Genomic DNA, 22,866 nt, shown 5'->3' with positions numbered 1-22,866 from the left:
ACCAGACATCGCAACCATCTTGAGGTTTTCGCTCTTGTAATGTATTTAGCCAATCTTCAAAATTTATCCTTTTATAAATTTTTTAGTTCGGAAAAACATATTGTCTATTGTCTGCAAATGATTGACTTTCCTTTTCTTTTCTAAATAATGAAGTAGCTGGGCAGTAAATTTCGGAACTCTGTATAAGCCTGTTCTCTGTTGCATTCGTCTTTTTGTGTATAGACGCTTATTTTTACATAAAAAGACAGTGCAGCAGAACTGGTTTCTTATAATTTTAAAGTTTAAATAAAAAAAAAACAAGGGTTCTAAACCTCAAGTTAAATAGAGTCTCAGTAAAATTCGCGTACATTTTTTTTTGCTCCCCTTTTTATATTTTACTAAAAAAAATAGAACCCTCAAAAAATTTTTAATCAATTTTGCTTCAATTTTTTGCTCATCCTTCACCTAACGAATTTACTGCTCATTGAAGCTGTGCAATTATGTGGCCTCTGCTCCTGCCAAAGAACCTCTTCCTGACTCAACATACAAGAATATTTTTTTATTTTATATTTTAATATAAATTTAATCAATAAAATATTGTTTCTTTGTATTCTTGCAAACTGCTTGTTGTTCTTAGAGCTAGGGATAGTTCATAGGGACGGAGTACAAGATAGAGAAAATTAAAATAAATACATAACTATGTTTATCAAAACGATTAATGAAGAGCACTTACTATTCACGAACAACTATTGTATACTTTCAACTTTAAGCATCCCCTTTTAAGAAGGGGATGCCATGGAGGAAAAGAAATTTTGTGGTTAAGTTTCAAAAACAATTTCGACAGACGTATTTCTGGGCCCGCCATTTTATATTTGCGGATTAATGCTAAACTTAAAAAATGTAGCTAGGACTTTTTTATATATAGAGTGAACCCGATGAAAGTAGGAAAGGGGATCTTGCTTGTCCAAAAACCCCAATGCGAGGGTTTACTGTATCTATATGCTTACTAATGGCGAAGTAATAATAATTATAAAATGACTAAAATAATTCATTCTTTCAAATATATTGACCATCGGGTAAAGAATAATTTCAATTGAAAATATATTGCGTATTCATTGAAGAGCCAATGCTACTAATTGTTTTGGGGAGTTAAATGAGGGTTGCACAACTCATATTAATGGCCTTTTCCGTTTCTTTTTTTGCTGGATTTCTTCATTCAATGTAGTCTGTTTGGTTTAAGATTGTTAACTTAGAGGATTCGACTTATGCCCGGTCTGATCTCTAAAATTCGCTACACTAGAATGAAACTATCCTACCTCCAAATGTGCTACGAATCAAATTATCCTATGTCCAAAAATGGAAAAAATCGATTATTAGTCTATCTTGTGCTAAATTGTGTGCTGAATCCAAATTTGCAGTCAGAATTGGCCCCACGCCGCTAGAAAGCCTTTTTTTTCTTATCCTATGTTGCAAATTTGCTTTTCTCACACCGTGAAACTATTCTATGTCCTTATTTGGACTTGGGCTAGTTTCAAGCAGTAAATTTTGATGAGTTGCAGGACATAGGATAGTTTGTCTGGACTTAGGATATTGCCATTCTAAAGTATCGATAGGTCTTTTTGGACATGGGATAATTTGATGGCAACGTTTGCCTTCACCACCATCAATATTTATAGTAAAAATTTGCAATTATGAAGGAAGGGTGAAGTTGCAAAATGAATAGAGGAAGAATACTAATGGAACTAGCCAGGAAAAGAAAGCCAGGAAAGGTAAGAAAAAATTATCTGATTCTTATTCTTGTTCCTTTTTTTGTCTGACTTAGTTCTTTTGTTCTGACTTAGGTGCAAGCGAAGCTACCATTCAGGATGAATCCAAGAACTTTTGTGAGCTAGGCATTACTGGTGCTGCATCTGCTTTTGAACTTAGTTGAATAAAAGAGAATGGGAATGCCTCTGCTAATGAACGTAGTGGAATAGAAGAGAATGGGATACCTCTGCTAATGAACTTAGTGGAGTAAAAGAGAATGGAAATACCTCTGCTAACAAACTTAGTGGAATAGAGGAAAATGACAGTGCGTCTGCTGGTGAACTTAGTGTAACAGAAAAAAGTCCTACTGCCCAGGGGAAGAAGAGGAAGAGAAGACCTTCCAGCTGGAAAAGATACATACCAAAGAAGAAGTTGAATGCTGGCATCAAACACATTAGTAGCAAAGGATAGACTGTGCCAGAAAGGACTATGAAAGGGCCTTGTAAGTGCAAGGTGATGTGTTATGAAAGAATTCCGGAAGAGACTTGAATAAACATTTTCAGGTCTTACTGGGAATTGGGTAATATTAACAGACAAAGAAACTACATACTTTAGCAAGTTAGTCAAGCCAAGAAAAAACGTTCTAGGATACAAAAGAGCGATAATGATAATCATGAAGAAGGAACAGAGGGAAATAACAATGACACTGAAAAAGCAGAGAGGAGGGTGTTTTCAGTAGCGTATTCCTTGTGCATTAATGAGGAACCTGAGAAAGTCTGTCGACTGTTTTTCGTAAATACGCTAGGAATTTCTGAACATATGGTGAAAACTGCGTTGAAGAAAAAAGTGCATGGTACGGGAGCTGCGAAAAGGGATGAAAGAGGTCGAAAAGAGGAATCCCGCAGATTCACCGATACGAGAGAACTTAAATCATGCAGGGAGCATATAAAACTTTTGAAAAAAGCCCCAAGCCATTACTGCAGTGATAGATCTAAATCTCAGTATTTGGAAGATTGGATCAAAAGTCATGCTCACCTTTATAGACTCTATCGAGACTGGAAAACAATAGACAAGCTGCAAGATCCGACAAATACAGAGAAATTGTTCAGCATGAGTTCAATATCAGCTTTTTCCGTCCCAAAAAAGACCAATGTGACAATTGTGTTGCGATGGAAAATGCTAGCCCTCAGATGAAAGAACAGTTGACTATACAGAACAGTGAGCACATCAGAAACACGGAAGAAAGTAGAAAGTCTATGGCAGAGGAACAAGAGAGAGGAAAGATGGACCCTGAAAGGATTATCATAGCGTGCTTTGACTTGCAAAAGGTCCTATAGTGTGCGCGTGGAGAAGTTTCTTCTTATTACTATAAGTCGAAACTTCACTGTTACAATCTCAGTATTTATAACTGCAATACTCGCGAAGGAAACTGCTACATATGACATGCAGGCACTGCTAAAAGAGGTTCGTCAGAAATCGGCAGTTGTGCTTACAGCTTTATTGTGAGTATGGTAGAGAAAGGAGCAAAAGAATTCGTTTTCATAAGTGACAATTGCGGAGGACAAAACAAGAACAAGAACCTTGTTTCCCTTTATTTACACTGGGCCAGTAAATTTAAGATAGTAATTACTCACCTGTATCTTGAAACCGGGCACAAGCAAAATAAAAAAGATTCGGTCCATGCTGTCATCGAGAGATTTGCTAAGAACCAAACAGTGTATATGCCTTCTCAGTGGTTCCAGATTGCAAAAAGTGCATGTTTGAAGAGTCCTTACAAAGTAAAGGAAATGGGAATCTCTGATTTCTATGATCTTGATAAGCTATGTAGAGAGACCAGTGATAATTTTAACGTCGATATCAACGGGGTTAAAGTGAACTTCACAGAAATCTGAGTGTTGAAAGTTGATTACACATTGCCTGACATGATTAGTGTTCGGACCAGCTGGGCAGCTGAAGACATCAAGATGATTGAAACAATCAGGAGGTCAAGAAGGGGAAAGCTTCAGCGAAGAAGTCAGCTGGGTCGTACGATTTACAAAACCTGTATTCAGGTCCAGTTCCAATTCGCGAAAGAGTGTACCGTGATATTCAAGATCTTTGTAAAAAGAAAAATTTATTCCTGAAGCTTACCACCAGTTTTTCAGAGACCTTCCGTTCGACTGTTTAAAAGAAGGTTCTGCGGAGTTGGATGATTCTGATTAACTTAGTTTTATTTTTCTCTTTTGACACTTCGAATAGTAATTTTTCATTTTGTCATACTTTGAATATGAATTAAAATAATATATGGTGAAATATTTGATATAATACGGACATAGGATGGACTGTGCCTTCCTTCAGAAGGGCTTCTCAGATCTGTAACTATTCTATGTCCAAAAATTGGACTTATGATTGTCTCGTTCTGATATAGATAATATGACTACCATCCTATATCCAGTTTTTTCGACGTTCTGACCTAAGTAGGTCAAAAATATCTTCACTAATACATAGCCAATACAAAAGAAACTCTACAGTTCGGTTGTTCCCCTATAACCTCTTTTTGAAGTACTGGAAAAATAATCTTAAAAACTTCAAATAGCTCTCCTGAAAAGTAGCGGTTCTGGACGTAGGATAGTTTGAATCGACGCCCATTTGGAGGTAGGATAGTTTCATTCCAGTGTAGCGAATTGTGTCTTTTCTTTCGCGAAAATGCATCGTTTTCATGCATTGAATTTTTAAATGAAATAACAGTGTATACAGTACTTTTGCGTTGACGATAGCTTCTGGTCTATGGATGAGCATCCTAACCCCAAAAAACCTTTGGGCGTTTTCATGAGTATCTAGGCTTGTATGAGAAGCCTAGAGGAAACTTTTAAGAACCTAATAAAATTATTGAAGAATAATTTTTATCGTCCTTCAAAAGAACTATGCAGTAAGGTCGTGGAAATATGGCATATATTTTATGACATTTTTAAAAATGTTGAAGATTAGAAAAAAATATATAAAACGCCTTTTAAACCGTCGATTGTTGAAAAGACGTTATACTTTTGACTGTGGGGGAGACCTGTACTTAACGCTTTAGGTCTGTGAAACTCGTGAAAATTTGGTTGTAATAGATTTTGAGTTGATTGTAAATTGAAAGTAACTCTAAAACAAAAGAGGTTATAGCATTAAGCGTTAATTGTTTATAGCATAAGAGCAATAGCATTTTTTAAAAGCTTACTATATGAGTGGGATTGAATATTAAACCTATTCCAATTTTCGGAATAGACCCTAAAACGCTTATTTAAAGATGCAAACCAGTGTTGTCAGCTATGTCATCCCACATCTGAAAACTCATAAAATTATTGAAAAAACTTAACTCGAGTACAGAATATGAAAAATAGATTCTTAAGAGTGTCGAAATTTAAGTTATTTTAGAAACACTGCACAGAGGTCTGAATCGAAATCCTATGGGCAAAACAGTAAAATTCTACGGTTGAATCATAGGATTTCATTGTCACGTGACACATCCGACATCGTTTATTGCTTGATAGCCAATGATTAACGCAGGGGTGGGGAATAAGTGCATGCATGGTAAGTGCAAACAAACACTACTTAGGAACAGTAGGGAAATTTTTCCCTACTGCCAAGAGCTAAGAGCTCATATGGTACTTGTGACGAGGCGAGAAGTTGCTAAGAGCCAAGAGATCACATGGTATGAGCTCTAACGAAATTCTATGAATCAATAGATTGATTTTAAAAAGAAAATAAGAGGCTTAATGCCGGTCAGGATTTAAAATAAGAGCTCTGAGTCACGATGTCCTTCTAAATATCAAAATTCATTAAGATCCGATCACCCACTCGTAAGTTATAAATACCTAATTTTTTCTAAATTTTCCTCTCCCTTTAGCCCCCTAGATGGTCGAATCTGGGAAAACGACTTTATCAAGTCAAATTGTGCAGCTCCCTGACACGCCTATCGATTTTCACCGTCCTAGCACGTCAAGAAGCACCAAACTCGCCAAATCACTGAACCCCTCCCCCTACTCCCCCAAAGAGAGCGAATCCAGTACAATTCTGTCAATCACGTATCAAGGACATTTGTTTATTCTATCCACCAAGCTTCATCCCGATTCCTACACTCCAAGTGTTTTTCCAAGATTTCCCCCTCCAACTCCCCTCAATGTCAAACGATCTGGTCGGGATTTGAAATAAGAGCTCTGAGACATGAATTCTTTCTAAAAATCAAATTTCATTAAGATCCGATCATATATTCGTAAGATAAAAATACCCTAATTTTCACGTTTTCCAAGAATTCCAGTTTCCCCCTCCAACTCCCCCCAACGTCACAGGATCAGGTCGGAATTTAAAATAAGAACTTTAAAGCACAAGATCCTTCTAAATATCAAATTTCATTAAGATCTGGTCACCCTTTCGTAAGTTAAAAATACCTCAATTTTCAAAATTACCCCCCCTCCAATTCCACCAAAGAGAGCAGATCCGGTCTGGTTATGTCAGTCACGTATCTTAGACAGGTTTTTATTCTTCCTATCCAGTTTCATCCTGATCTCACCGCTTTAAGTATTTTCTAAGATTTCCGGCCCCCCCCCCCCCAAATTACGCTTGATCCGGTTGAGATTTAAAATAAGAGATCTGAGTTACGAGGTCCTTCTAAATATGAAGTTTCACGAAGATCCGATCACTCCTTCGTAAGTTAAAAATACGTCACTTTTTCTTATTTTTCAGAATTAACCCCCCCCCCCAATAGATCAGATCCGTTCCAATTATGTAAATCACGTATGTAAGACTTCTGCGTATTTTTCCCACCAAGTTTCATCCCGATCCCTCCAATCTAAGCGTTTTCCATGATTTTAGGTTCCCCCACCCCAAACTTCCCCCAACGTAGAGCTTTGAGACACGATATCCTTCTAAATATCAAATTTCATTGAGATCCGATAAGCCGTTTGTAAGTTAAAAATACCTCATTTTTTCTAATTTTTCAGAATTAACCCCTCCCCCAACTACCCCAAAGAGAGCGGATCCGTTCCGGTTATGTCAATCATGTATCTAGGACTCGTGATTATTTTTTCCACCAAGTTTCATCCCGATCCCTCCACTCTAAGTGTTTTTCAAGTTTTAGGTTTCCCCCTCCCAACCCCCCCCCCCCCCCCAATGTCACCAGATCTGGTCGGGTTTAAGATAAGAGCTCTGAGCCACGGTATCCTTCTAAATATCAAATTTCATTGAGATCCGATCACCTGTTCGTAAGTTAAAAATACCTCATTTTTTCTAATTTTTCAGAAATAACCCCCCCAGCTATCTCAAATAGAGCGGATCCGTTCCGTTTATGTCAATCATGTATCTAGCACTTGTGTTTATTTTTCCCACCAAGTTTCATCCCGATCCCTTCACTCTAAGTGTTTTCCAATTTTTAGGTTTCCCCCTCCCAACTCCCCCCCAATGCCACCAGATCCGGTCGGGATTTAAAATAAGAGCTCTAAGACACGATATCCTTCTAAACATCAAATTTCATTGAGATCCGATCACCTGTTCGTAAGTTAAAAATACCTCATTTTTTCTAATTTTTCAGAATTAGAAAAATACAAGATAATAAGCAGTTGGTATTAACCATGTGACATATAGCAATCGCCAATTCTGTCGGTCTGTCTGTCTGTCGGTCCCAGTTTTGCTACTTTAGGCACTTCCAGGTAAGCTAGGACGATGAAATTTGGCAGGCGTATATGACAGTATCTAGAATAAGCACAGAGAAGAGAAACACCCTAACTGCTGACCATATTTCTGGGTTAAGGCATGATTACTCTATACTTTAATTTACATAGGCTACCTTGCTCCCAGAGTAACAAATTTTAGGGTAGTTTTCTGCTAGAATAGAAGACAGAGGTTTTACAAATGAGACAAAAAAAAAAAAATAAATACACAAGAATTTTTGGCGTGGGCTAAACACGTGCTAGGACGATGAAAATTGATAGGCGTGTCAGGGAGCTGCACAATTTGACTTGATAAAGTCGTTTTCCCAGATTCGACCATCTGGGGGGCTAAAGGGAGGGGAAAAATTAGAAAAAATTAGGTATTTATAACTTACGAGTGGGTGATCGGATCTTAATGAATTTGAATATTTAGAAGGACGTCGTGACTCAGAGCTCTTATTTTAAATCCTGACCGGCATTAAGCCTCTTATTTTCCTTTTTAAATCAATCTATTGATTCATAGAATTTTGTTAGAGCTCATACCATATGCTCTCTTGGCTCTTAGCTCTTCTCGCCTCGTCACAAGTGCCATATGAGCTCTGGACGTGCTAGGACGATGAAAATTGATAGGCGTGTCAGGGAGCTGCACAATTTGACTTGATAAAGTCGTTTTCACAGATTCGACCATCTGGGGGGCTAAAGGGAGAGGAAAAATTAGAAAAAATTAGGTATTTATAACTTACGAGTGGGTGATCGGATCTTAATGAATTTGAATATTTAGAAGGACGTCGTGACTCAGAGCTCTTATTTTAAATCCTGACCGGCATTAAGCCTCTTATTTTCCTTTTTAAATCAATCTATTGATTCATAGAATTTTGTTAGAGCTCATACCATATGATCTCTTGGCTCTTAGCTCTTCTCGCCTCGTCACAAGTGCCATATGAGCTCTTAGCTCTTAAACCTAAAACTTAGAAAACACTTAGAGTGGAGGGATCGGGATGAAACATGGTGGAAAAATAAACACAAGGCCTGGATAGATGATTGACATAAATGGAACGGATCCGCTCTCTTTGGGGTAGTTGGGGGGGGGGGGGTATTTCTGAAAAATTAAAAAAAATGAGGTATTTTTAACTTGCGAACGGGTGATCAGACCTCAATGAAATTTGATATTTAGAAGGATATCGTGGCTCAAAGCTCTTATTTTAAACCTGACCGGATCTGGTGACATTGGGGGGGAGTTGGGAGGGGGAAACCTAAAACATGGAAAACACTTAGAGTGGAGGGATCGGAATGAAACTTGGTGGGGAAAAAAACACGAGTCCTAGATACATGATAGACATAACCAGAACGGATCCGCTCTCTTTGGGGTAGTTGGGGGGGGGGGGTTAATTCTGAAAAATTAGAAAAAATGAGGTATTTTTAACTTACGAACGGGTGATTGGATCTCCATGAAATTTGATATTTAGAAGGATATCGTGCCTCAAAGCTCTTATATTAAATCCTGACCGGATCTGGTGACATTGGGGGAAGTTTGGGGTGGGGAAACCTAAAATGATGGAAAACGCTTAGATTGGAGGGATTGGGATGAAACTTGGTTGGAAAAATAAGCAGAAGTCTTGCATACGTGATTTACATAATTGGAACGGACCCGCTCAGTCGCGGGGGGGGGGGGGTAATTCTGAAAAATTAAAAAAATGACGTATTTTTAACTTACGAAGGAGTGACCGGATCTTCATGAAACTTCATATTTAGAAGGACCTCGTAACTCAGATATCTTATTTTAAATCTCAACCGGATCAAGCATAATTGGGGGGGGGGCAGCTGGGGGGGACCAGATATCTTAGAAAATACTTAAAGCGGTGAGATCAGGATGAAACTGGATGGGAAGAATAGAAACCTATCTAAGATACGTGACTGAGATAACTGGACCGGATCTGCTCTCTTTGGTGGAATTGGAGGGGGGGGGGTAATTTTGAAAATTGAGGTATTTGTAACTTACGAAAGGGTGACCAGATCTTAATGAAATTTGATATTTAGAAGGATCTTGTGCTTTAAAGTTCTAATTTCAAATTCCGACCAGATCCTGTGACATTCGGGGGAGTTGGAGGGGGAAACCGGAATTCTTGGAAAACATGAAAATTGGGGTATTTATATCTTACGAATAGATGATCGGATCGTAATAAAATTTGATTTTTAGAAGGAATTCATGTCTCAGAGCTCTTATTTCAAATCCCGACCAGATCTTTTGACATTGGGGGGAGTTGGAGGGGGAAATCTTGGAAAAACACTTGGAGTGGAGGAATCGGGATGAAGCTTGGTGGATAGAATAAACAAATGTCCTTGATACGTGATTGACAGAATCGTACTGGATTCGCTCTCTTTGGGGGAGTTGGGGGGAGGGGTTCAGTGATTTGGCGAGTTCGGTGCTTCTGGTTGTGGTGCTGATCTCCGTTCCTTGAACCATCAGCCAGGAAGTGCAATGGGGGATTGGGAGCCAACCATCCAGTGTTTTTGCACACCCTTCCTGTTTACCTTCCCCAGATTTCTACAGGTATCCATTTAGAGCTAAGTCGACTCTGGCTGAGCTTACAGAGTCACGCCACTGACCCCTGTCCCAAACTAAACAATTGGGTACACTAGTATTCGAACCCTCGCCCTCTCAGACAAGTTTAATTTCATTACAGCCAGCATGGGTCAGACAAGCTCAGTTTTATTACAACCAAATTTATTTCTTAAATCACAAAATTAGGGATTTTTTTTAGTGAAAACGCTCTTCGATTAAGTTTTCTGCATTTCATTTTTGGCTTTACTATGCATTTTCTTATTTTTCTTCGTCATCTTAGCCTTTACTTCCGTTTCAGTTTCTATTTGAAGAATTTGAAGTGGGCGATATTGATATTTGGATTCACTCTGCCCCAAAGCATCACGACTTTCATCAAACTCCAGAGAGGATGCATTCCTCTTGCCAGTTTTAAGAACATCTACAAAAAAAAGAGGGAAAATTGACAATTAAAGGCTGAAACACGAGATAAACCAGGCAATTTATGATAGTCAGGGCGCCAGATTCTGTATCGTGCACCCACCCATGCCCGAAGGTACAAAAATGTTAAGGGTGGATCCTAGGGTAGTCGACCATGCTGAAAACGAATATCGTAGGGCGTATATTCGCCGTTGGGGCGTTTCTGAAATATAGGCCAAAAACACCAAATTTGGCCTACAATAGGTTCGACAATTCTATTTTTTTTTTTACAGATAAGATTGGTCAAATCCAGCGTACTCTTACATCAATAGAAAGAAGAGACTTGGGGCTACACGAATAGGATTTTTGTTTGTAACAAAAAATATAAAAAATAGTACACTTTTTACTGCAGTTTAAAAAAAAATCAGATTTTTGTCAATGAATTTCTAACAGAAAAACTAAAAACTCGAAATTTTTTAAGATAAAGTTTTTTTTTATATTAAAAAAGAAAGCCCGTTTAATTCCGAACACATTGAGCTAAGAAAAAAAATTTAAATTATTGTATCTGTGGGGTCTGCAACTTCTTTAGCGAGTGTACCCGATAATACAAATTTTGTTTAGTAGCCTGCTACCTAGCGGGAAGTTGATTGATAAGCTAAGCAGAAGAAATTGATAAGCAGAAGATGAAAAAGAAAAGTGAGTCAGGTAGGCCAAGATAAAAAAAAAAAACAGTTACTTCATGTTGATTCAACATGTGATTCTGAGGCAAATACTGATTTCCTAATGGATTATAGTGAAGAATATGACACAAATTGTACTAATCGAAATAAGCGAAATACAGAATCTGGCGGTCTGACTATAAACAAACAGAATGAAGCTCCACCATCAGGTGGAGCTTCTTGCGATAGATGAAAAGGTTAAGTAAGAATTTTGAATTAAAAGCTCCTTGTACAATAGCTAGATTGGAAAGAATTTTACCAGCCTAAAAATTTCTTTTTGACCTATAAACACCCAAAATCCCACCAAAAAACTTTCAAAAGCTAAAATTTACATACAAGGTCCCACAAAACCCTTCACATGCTTAAACGAAGTTTTAAATCCAATAAAGTTATATTAAGTAACTTAAATAAAATTAATCTAATCAATAATAAATGATTTAAATTAGTTGAAATAAATTTAATAAAGTAGCATAAATTTTTGAACTAAATAGAACTCAATTAAAAACCAAGTTTAATGTCAAGATGCCAGTTTAGCCACAAGACAATTAAAAAACGAAATATGTTTCGCCTGTTTAGCCAGCTATATATATATATATATATTCACATTAAACAAGCTGGATACCAAAGCAATTAATTCAAAATTAATTGATTTGCCATTTTTCTGATCCCAAATTAATGAGCAAATTTAATATCATCTATAAAAAGATCAGAAGTCTCACAGAAAGGGAACGGTCTCGACACTACAGTAAACTAGAACCCCCCAAAAAAGCCAAATAGGATTTGAATACAAAAAATATTGGACACAGGAAAGACAAAACACTCCTTTATTTGAAAGGAAAACACTTTCCTTTATTTGCAGGAATATATTTAGCCTAAGCGGGCAATATGAAAGTTCCATATATTGCAAAAATTTTTTTAGCGCAAATAAAAGGCCACATCCCTATGATAAATTTCACTGCATAAAAAAGGGTGTCTCAACAATAAAATAAAAAAAAGACCAAGTTTTTAACCGCGAAAAATATTTGGATAGTATTATATAGTATAATATAATACCATAATATAATATAGTATCACACAATAATACTATATAGTAAACATTACATATTATATTATAATATTGGGTTTAGTAAAGGGAAACGCTCAAATTCCAAACATACTAGAGGCATGCCTCCATTGCTTTTACAACGATTAAACTAATGTTTAATGTTCGGCTCTTTGAATAGTTTACAGCTACCGAACTTAGTTCATCGTTGTGGAGGTATTTCAAGCGTAACTTTTCTCAGTTTTGAGCCTCTCGAAATTCAGGGGCGTAATTTGCAATGGGGGAGGGGGGAGGTGATTGCCCTCTCCAGCCCTCAGTTCCCCCACCCCCAGATGAAAATTATTTTTTTCAGAAATCTTGTCAAAACTAAGATAAGCCTGCATAATTCAAGCATAATTCACGCCACTGTCGAAATTGGCTAAAGTGAATACAGATTACATGACACCAATGCAGGGAAGGCTTCGCTAGGAAAAAAAGACACAGCAAAGAAAAGTGATGGAGCATTAAAAGTAACAACCATGAATTGAACTTACCTTTAACTGGTTCCATTTGCTCGGATTTGTCCTCAACATTCAAACTTTTTAATATTTCTTTATAAAGTTGGTGAAGAACATTGTCAGGATGTTTTACTTCTGTCTATATGAAATAAAATATTTTTTTAGATAAATATTCTTATATTTCTTTAAGAAAGAAGAGAATATAAGACTTTCTCAAAAATACATTTGACTGCAAACCACAAGCATAATAAACGTGACATTTAATTTTGTTCCCAATTTCCCTCTTTCGATTTTACAATTTTTTTGTTTTTCTTTTACAGAAGGTTTTGCAATTAATATTTTGGATGAAAAATAAATCAGATTGTTTCTTCACTTTTCAATTTTGGAGAATTCTATTGATTAAACTTAATAAAATAAACTGAATCTATAAAAAAATAAAAATAAAGATGGACGAAATAATTATTTACATCTACGCAGCAAAAAAAAAAAAAAAGTAGATGACATATCAATTAATAAATGAAATAACACCATTTTTATACAATCCTAATAAGGAGGTTTAATGCCAAAATTGCCTCTCACTCAAATGGACTATCTGTCTTGGCTTTTTCTACAATTAGCCATGACTTGATGCCCACAACTATTGGATTTTAATTCCAATTTTATAAACTAATTTTATAAATTTAATTTTAATAAACGAAATCTACAAAGAAATAAAAATAAAGAAGGACCAAATAATTATTCACGTCTACGCTGCCAAAAAAAAAAATGAAGCTCTTTGACAGTCAACCGCTAAGATTAGAAAGAATTATGAAAATTTCATGTTTCTTGTAATAGTTTTTTTCAGATTTTTTTTCGTACTTTTAGTTTCTTTCTTCTTTGCATTACTAATTTTATTCGCTAGTCAGTTTCTTGTTTGTGTGTTCTTTTTCCATTCTATTAGCTGCTGTTAACGAGGGAACTCAAGAGTCAAAGTACTGAAGGGTCTTAAAGACCTTAAGGTGGGTGAAAATACATAGTATTCTTATATTTATTTTTTCTGCGTCGTAAAGATGCTTATTTAAAAAATATACTCGGTGATAAGAAAACCTCGTTTTTATTTTTATTTTCTAGGAAAAAATCAAAATGAAATAATTTAAAAGACAAGTATCCGACATAGACTATTAGTTTTATTATTCGAGCAAACTGATCTTCTATTTTGCACGTTACCTTTCTTCAACCCCTTTAACCATTTTACAAGTTCAACAAATAAAACAAGATAAAATAACGATTGACTTTACTGGAAACAGTTCGAGATCAGTCTTATCACCTCGAATATGCCACAAGGATCGAAGTCGAAGCTCGGAATGCATATAAGAATCGAAAGGAAGATACATAAACTATTTTTTTTTTAAGTTGCGGCATCAAGATCCCCTAAAGACTGGGAGCTAGGTACTTCAATTTCTTTGCTATTGAACAAGGTCGTAATTTGACATCATCAAGAATCCCTAAAATAGACAGCAAGGATCTGCTATTTCTTTAAAATTCCAGACAGGCTGTAATTTGATGACTGAGTTCGGTGTCTCTTGATCATTCTTCAGAATGAGTTACATCGGCGAACACCTCCGTGAAAAAAACTCGCCGTCGATTCATTACGTCTTACATAAGGTATGCAAACATTAAATTTGCTATTTCAAAAGAAATCATTTCCATGCCAGGACTATGACCTGCGAATCGTCTTTGTTGTCTGGTTTTTGAGACGGAGGTCAGTAGCTTGATTCTGTAAGCTCATCCAGAGTCGAGCAAGCTCTCTGAATGGGTACCTGGAGAAATTTGAGGAGGGTAAGCAGGAAGGGTGTGCGAAAACACAGGAAGACTGGGGCCAAGCCAAACATAGCACTTCCTGGCTGAACGGCCTTGAACCGGATATCAGCACCGCTGGTTTTGACAATACACGGGAAGCGTCGGATGATTTGTCCCCAGCTACGCATTGCACTCCCAGCCGAAGGCGTCCGATCAGGAGATCAGTACCTCTATGACGCAGACCATTGACCAGAATGCAAAATAGTAGTAGTGAAATATAGCAGAGACCTTTCCACTTCCCGATATAGCACATTTTGTCAAAATTATTGGCATCTCTGATTTCAAATGAATCAGTAGAGTTGAGAGGTATCTATGCCTGTGAATTGTGGACGCCTGAAACAGACGAACGGTGTCGCCTAGCCACCTCTAAAATCGATTTCCTATTACACATTGCTGGTGTCATCTACCACTACAGTCTGCAACTCGAAGCTTTTAGCCAAATGAAATTCAAACTAATAGACATCAAAACAGGGTAAATATGTATAGAACTCGCCTCCCAAAGTTAGTTTTCGATTGAAAAGTAAACCCTTCTTGTCCCACAAGTCCCCCATAAAGTTGGAAAGAGAACTTTTCATAATACAACATACCACAGCTCCTCCGCCTGGCCGAATACAGAAGCTCTTACATAAAGCTTATCAGTAAACTGGTGAAACAGGAGGCCCCAAAATGACCTTCAAGAACGGTAGGGACTTGAGTCAAAACGGGATTAATTTACATTATGTTCGGTTTATTTGAACATTATATTGAAAACGCATTCAATTCTATTTTAGGCTTTGGAACAGGCGTATTAACGTTTCACATAGAGGACGAATTACAAAAATATCAGCTAAAAAAAAGAGTGAAGGAAACCAACCTTCAGTCCTAAGCAGCTGCATCTGTTCAGATTTAGCGTTTTTGACATACACTCAGACAGCCCTCTTACTGCTACTACAAGAGTCTTATACTTCCTACAAACAGGCACTAGCAATTTGGACAAAGGGATAGGATCACAGTTTTTATCCAAAATTACGACGGTGATGGAACCAGTAGGTAGTAATCGCTGAAGGCTAGCAGCACCAGCAGTCAAAGAATTTCTGCAAAGAAAATCACTAATTTTATTGCTTCCTATTAATTTAATTGTTACTAGTAACAACTCAATCTACCACCAAGCCACCTAAAGCCAATACAGCCGTACAGGCACCTCCTCCGGCCCAATCAATTCAAAGCCTCACTCTTTGCCCTTACCCTTGAAGGTCCATTTTTTTAAATCCTTCCTTATTACCACTTCCTGGCCCATTATAGAATTACCTAGTTTTCTCTTGGCCTCAGATGGAAGGCCAAAAACCACAATTTATGGTAATCTATAGATTACGATATGATGATGAAATATGATAGATCATATTTCATTCGTATATATGGGCACAAATATATTTCTCAAAATAAAAAAAAATCGTAAAGAAGAGAAAACGAGGATAATAACAGCCAGTGAAAATAGAAGACAACTATGCAAATACTTCAGTCGAGACGTCCGCTACACCCTTATGACTACAGAGGCTAAAAAGGCAGAAAAGATGCATCAACACCACATCCCCCGATAGATGGCATTTCTTTGGGGGAGATAAGAAACTTTTCACTGTTCTACTCTATAATTCTAAATTGAGTGACAAACTGGGATGAATTTGAAGAATTCGTAACCTTAATGTTACTTTTAAAAATTAAAACAAAATACAGAGCTTTTTCAACAGCGGTAGGGATAAAACCAGTCCCATTCTGGGTAGTAGTTTTTGAGGAATTCTCGGTTCCTGCGGATGTTTCTATATTGGAAAGACACACCAACAATTTGCGGAGAAATTATCGGATCACAGGTCCTTAATCAAAAAACCCAAGGGGCTACGTCAAAGGCCTGAGGCTTTGGCGCCAAAGACCTTGGCCCAACACGTCTTTGACAACACACACCGTTTCATTTTGTTTTATAAAACCTCCATTATTGCCCCCGTTAGACGTCTCATGCAAGTTTTCAGGGAGGCAATTAAAATCTAAAAGCATATCCATCAAAAAGTCTTAATAGATATACTGGAGAAACTTTCTAAGCCGTATTTATAATGAACTTATTAATTCCGAACGTTTATACATCTGTCCACAAGATCATGTTTTGCAACCTAATAGGATCTCTGATGATACTATGCCAGATAAGCGATTAGCCTTTAAAAAAGATTTACATAGAATAAAGTTTAAAATTCCATTCACTATCGTATTTTTTTTATTCAATTACCCTTTCATCATTACTTAGAAAAGGTCTTCTTCTTCTAGTTTTAGTGCTTGTTCTAAGGTTCGGTTTTTTATATTGTCTTGTAGACTTATACCTTTATTTTTGTCTTGGTTTAATCTGCACTGAAGACGGTCGAGTGGTGGGCCTGACCGAAATACGTGCATAGTTTTCTTCAATTTTCCCTGGCTGGTATTATCCTCACTTTCTCTTCTTTAAGATTTTTTTTTTACACCACATTAGTGCCAATTAAGGGAGGACAGGGGTCTTTCCTCCCATTAATTTTGAATGTTTTTTTTGGGAAGGGAGGTATTCTCATTGAGAGTGTCTTTTTTCGGTATTTCATTGAAAAAAGACAAATCCCCCTATACATTAGAAACCTATTTTTTCTACATTGTTATTCTGCACTGAAGACGGTTGAGCCGAGGTCTCGACCGAAATATTTCCATAGTTTTATTCTATTTTCAATAGCTGGTATTATCCTCGTTTGTAGTGACCTATCAACAATTTTAAACGCACACACAGGAGGTAAACTATTAGACCTACTAGTCCCTCAAGACGTTATTACGCACACCTGGTTCTGCCGCAATACTACAGACCACGTGTATTGTACACCAACATAATAGGGTTTGCTTGTTACGTCATAGGGAATATTTTCTATGCGATGCAGGAGTGACAGATTCTCGCGTGACATGCTAGACTTCAGGGGCCTGTCGGGAGCCGCCGCTTGCAACTGAGCACGACACACGTGGGTGTTACGTAATGACGGTGCACAAGCGTGTATTACGTAATGGCGGTGCATATATGGGTGGTCAGTAATGGCAGCACACACGTGAGATGTCACATAATGGCAGCGCACAAGTGAGGTATTACGTAATGACGGTACAAATGTGGGATGTGACAAAATCTTACACGAAGATGTTATGTAATGACAGGGAGTACACGTGTGTGCTTCTTAATGATAGCAAACACGTCGGATGTTGCGTAATGACGGTACATACATCGGTGTTACTTAAAACTTCAAGAGATTGTTTCTTTCTTCGGGATTCCTTTTTCTTTCAAGGTGTTTTTTTTTTCAGGGAACCTTTATATTCTAATAGTTTTTATCCCTGTTAAGATTCAAAAGGGCCATTTCTATCCAATGGAACTGCACCCTAGACTGCTGGACCAGCAACCTATTTCTAACATTATGGTTCAGGAAATAGATTCCAATTTCACACGCGGAGAATTCCCATGTCCCGTTTACTAGAATGAATAAGCTATTGATTACGTGTTTCCTATGACTACACTAATTGAGATGCTGAGGAGAAAATCGATTACTAGAGTTTCTTTATGTTTGAAGTGCACCTGCTTGCTAAGTAATGCTTTAGAAGGGTATTATAAACCCAGACAAAGCGATTCTTCACTTCTTAGCGATATGATCCTAGCATTTTGGAGTGTCCTTCTTAAAGAATTTCTAGAGATGTGTTCTTAGAGAATGATATAAACTTGTTCAAAACAAGGGAAGTTTCTCCTTCTTAGAGAATCTTTAGAGATGTTTTCTTAGAGAATGATCTGAGTTTGCTCAAAATATACGGAAATGGGGGTACAAGACACATAAGTTAATTTTCTATTTTTTCTTGGTGTTATTTTCTCTCAATTCCCAGACTGTGAAACTCAATGGCTCACCCAATCCCTAGTGAGCAATTCCAAAGGGGGAAGCCTAACAACCAATCCCAAAGGGGGTGGGGGTTGTTATTAGAGATAAATTTGAACCAATTTAAGAGTTATTTCTGAGATGTTCTGAGAGGCGTGCATATGCATAGCCATCAAACAGTTCGCGGTAACGAACTGTAGTAAGGAGGGACCCGGTTCAATAGTAACCGAAACTCTAAAAAACGGACTTTTGATACCAATAGTTACATCAAAAGAATTGAATTTTAATGCTGATTTTAAATATATATAAGTTTCATCAAGTTTAGTCTAACCCATCAAAAGTTACGAGCCTGAGAAAATTTGTCTTATTTTGGAAAAGAGAGGGAAACACCCCATAAAAGTCATAGAATCTTAACGAAAACCACACCATCAGATTCAGCGTATCCGAAAACCCTACTGTAGAAGTTTCAAGCTCTTATCTACAAAAATGTGGAATTTCGTATTTTTTGCCAGAAGACAGATGCGTGTTTTTTTTTTCAGGGGTGATCGTATCGACCCAGTGGTCCCAGAATGTCGCGACAGGGCTCATTCTAACGGAAATTATGTTTACATATAGTAATTGCTATCGGGATGTGTACAGAGGTTTTTAGGGGGACTTCTTCGAGTTGGGGTGGGGATGGATTAGAGGAGGTGGTTTGGAGGATATTTCCATGGAGAAATTAATCAGGAGGGGGAGAGAATTTACATGAAGGGGGCGCAAGATTTTCTAATATTATTAAAAAAAACAATGAGAAAATAAATAAAAACGTTTTTTCAACTGGAAGTAGGGAGCAGCATTAAAACTTAAAATGAACAGAAAACATTATGCATATAAGGGGATTCGTTTCATCCACAATACCTTGCTCTTTGCGCCAAAGTATTTTTAGTAATTTCAACTATTTATTCTACGGCCTTTGTGATTCAGGGGTCATTCTTAAAGAATTGGGATGAAATTCAAACTTTAGTGTAAAGAGCGAGGTATTGACGAGGGTTTCTGGCCCCCTCATATATGTAATAAAAATATACAAATATAAAAGTTCGCTACTTTAGTTAATTCGTAAGTTACGTAAAACAAATATTAATATGCAAATTTTGTTTTAAATATTCATGTGCGTTGAGCCAAAATTAAAACATTGTATTAATTCAAAACCTTCAGAAATAAAATAAAAAAAACAACTTTTTTTTTTACTGCAAGTAAGGAGTGACACTAAAACTTAAAATGAACAGAAACTATTCCGTATATGAAAGGGGTTTTCCCCTCCTCAACACCTCGCTCCTTCGCATTTTGTGATGCAAAAATAAATGTATATGTTAACCGTTATTTTGTCGACGATTAACATAGACTGTCCCACAGCAAAACGACGTTTTCAAGCATTTTGTGATGCAAAACGATGATTCTAGGCAAAAGAATGCCAAAAAGCTAGTGTGTGGAAATTCTGAGATAGTAAATTGATTTAGAATTACTGAAAAAACTATACACGTATAGAGCCTCCTGTTTCAGCGGCAGCAATGCCGTACAGTGGCACATTGGTTTCTAAAGGTGCGGGTAGTTCTACAAAAATAAGGGTTAACATAGAGATTTATTTTAGGCAAAATGATTGTACCCTACCAATGCGGCGTTTTCAGTCATTTTGTTTGTGCAAAACAATTCTAGCCAAAAGAAAGCCAAAACGCTGTTATGTGAAAACTTTGAGATAGTCAATTGAGTAGAAATGGGCTAAAAAACTATTCACACATTGAGCCTCCTGTTTCAGAGGCAGTAATGCTGTACGGTGGCGCGTTTCTAAAGGAACAGGTAATCCCGTCCCTTTATTTAGTTGGTTTCTAAAGGAACAGGTAATCCTGTTCCTTTATTTAGTTGGTTTCTAAAGGAACAGGTAATCCTGTTCCTTTATTTAGTTGGTTTCTAAAGGAACAGGTAATCCTGTTCCTTTATTTAGTTGGTTTCTAAAGGAACAGGTAATCCTGTTCCTTTATTTAGTTGGTTTCTAAAGGAACAGGTAATCCCGTTCCTTTATTTAGTTGGTTTCTAAAGGAACAGGTAATCCTGTTCCTTTATTTAGTTGGTTTCTAAAGGAACAGGTAATCCTGTTCCTTTATTTAGTTGGTTTCTAAAGGAACAGGTAATCCTACAAAACAACGGTTAACATAGACATTTATTTTAGCTAAAAAGGCTGTCCCATAGCAAGGCGACGTTTTCAGTATTATGTGGTGCAAAACAATTCTAGCCAAAATAAGGTCAAAAAGTTATTGCGAGAATGTTCTGAGATATTCAATTGATATACAATTACCAAAAAAACTACACGTATATTGAGCCTCCAGTTTCAGAGGCAGCAATACCGACCGGTGGCGCACTGGTTTCTAAAGTTGCAGGTAGTCTTTTAAAATAAACAGTTAACATAGACAATTATTTTAGCCAAAATGTCTCCCCAGCAAAGCGATATCTTCAGCCGATTTGTAGTGCAAAACAACAATTCTAGCCAAAAGAAGGCCAAACGTTATTGTGTGAAAAAGGTGAGATAGTCAATTAATTTGTAATTATCGAAAAACTATACTAACATAGAACCCCCGTTACAGAGGCAGCAATGCCGTACGGTAGCGCATTCGTTTCTAAAGGTGCGGGTAGACCTACAAAACAAGCGGCAACATGGACATTTATTTTAACACTTCATATGAGCAGATGATTCGGTTGAAGCTTAAAAAATTGTGTACAGTTTAATATAATAGAACTTCAGCTATTATGGAGAAGGGTTGGTAGTTCTTTGTGTAAGTTGGGGGAGGAGCGTTCAAGCGTCAAAAAAGTGCGTTTCTAATTCTTGGTGGGTCTTCAGATGAACGTAGCCAAATTTTCAAGCGTCACCACCAAAAACACTAGTTAAAAGGTATATTGAGCGTTTTCTTGATTGTTTGGACTAAACGTGCGATTTTACGTATGTTACAGGTCCTTGCGAACTTCCAATTGGTTTATGTTGCAGTATCGAGTGATTTGCAAGCCAATACAGTAAAGGTCATGTTTGATTATCAATTGTCTGATCATCATCCCATAGCTTGCTCAATCACTTTGCCATCTTTGGTCATCATAGTACATCTCTTGGTGTTTCAGCGCCTCTACACCGTCATGACTAGCCGAAAATCAATCAAGCGCTTTTTATCATGCCTGTAGATTCATATTGGTTTCCTTATACTGCTTCTCATTCGCTCCTGAGGACGGCAACCTCCTCAGCACGTTTTAGTCACCACATAATTTGGTTGTAGTACTGATTCAGTTCATAATTGCTTTTTGTATAACGAACATTTAGCTGGAGTATATGAAAAGGTAAATCTAAAGAACCAAAGAGTATTAGCATTTTTCCAGTTACTCCAAGCAAACTATTTAGAGGCAGGAGAATCTACCTGGGCTGTACTATTTGTTCTAATCGAAAAGTAGAACATTAGTGGAAAGTGATCAATATCCTGCTCATCTTCGTGGTCGTACACTGTTGTAGATGCGATATAGGGCAACAAATTACATTATCAATATCCGATAGGCTGCCAGAATTATGTACTTACAAAAAAAAAGATCCTTCGCAATTACTCTATAATCAGGAAGACTATCAAGAAAGTTCATAGAACAAACAGAATCAAGCCTTATTTCAGTGTTCGTATCACCAATAATAATAAATTCGTAACCATCCTTGCTTATTCTATGGAGGAGAGTTTTCAAGCTTGAACATGCTTTGGAGGATTTATTCAGAGTCATATTCCATATTCTTCATACAAGTCACATTCTTCTCATCATGAGGCATATATGTATTAATAAAACAGTATTGCCGAATCTTATAGCTAGAAAGTGCTCGCCAGAAAAATAGCATGACGGAGACAAAAAACTGAAGTGATTAGCACTGCGGCGCAGGAAATTAACACTCTTTCCTCTCAAAAGATGTTCCTGAAAGCATACAATGTCAAACTTACTGTACAGTTCATCAATTGTCAGATCCTTGTTTTTGCCCCATGAATATTAAAAGACACGACTGGTTAATAAGTTTTTGGCTAATTGCGACTTGAAATTGCTTTCAGTTTAGGACCTGTAAAGCTAAACGAACCATGATTGCCTCCACAGTTTGCACACTTAGGTGACAATTTGCAAGACGAGTCTCTATCTGAGACATGGGGACCGGCATATCGCGCATATTTTGGTGTTACACTGGAACAAGACGACTGGAGATGCTCAGGCGACCGGCAAATATTACAACAACGAGGAATCGCCTTGAACTCGTAAATACGTTTAAGACCGTTACTTTAAGTAATCCTACTTTAAGACTGTATCTGAATGCATCGGCTCTTGACATAGCATCAGAGAATTCAAGTTTTACCGCAGTGAATTTCTCTGCGGTTTTACCAGGGCAGGATATCAGGTGGGATAATTCAAAATTACATATAAACTTGAATAATCATACTTTGAATAATCTTTTATACACAGACACCGGGAACAATTGGCTTCGTCGAACCAAACCTAGGCCC

General features: G+C 37.2%; 1 protein-coding gene across 1 annotated transcript in view; it reads right to left on the bottom strand.

Moving 5' to 3' along the window:
- Nucleotides 1–10,083: 10,083 nt before the first annotated feature.
- Nucleotides 10,084–22,866, bottom strand: part of LOC136030469 (uncharacterized) — a 33,037-nt gene continuing 20,254 nt past the window's right edge. Inside the window, exons 4-6 of the mRNA XM_065709476.1 lie at nt 15,301–15,520; nt 12,645–12,747; nt 10,084–10,372 (exon numbers count right to left, since the gene is read on the bottom strand). Of these exons, the coding sequence (XP_065565548.1) occupies nt 10,170–10,372; nt 12,645–12,747; nt 15,301–15,520 (526 nt within the window). The 3' untranslated portion in view covers nt 10,084–10,169. The remainder of the gene's footprint in view (nt 10,373–12,644; nt 12,748–15,300; nt 15,521–22,866) is intronic.

The sequence above is a fragment of the Artemia franciscana genome, chromosome 8, assembly GCF_032884065.1.
Source record: "Artemia franciscana chromosome 8, ASM3288406v1, whole genome shotgun sequence".
NCBI classification, from domain to species: Eukaryota; Metazoa; Arthropoda; class Branchiopoda; order Anostraca; family Artemiidae; genus Artemia; species Artemia franciscana.
This window is presented reverse-complemented; position numbering and strand designations above follow the sequence as displayed.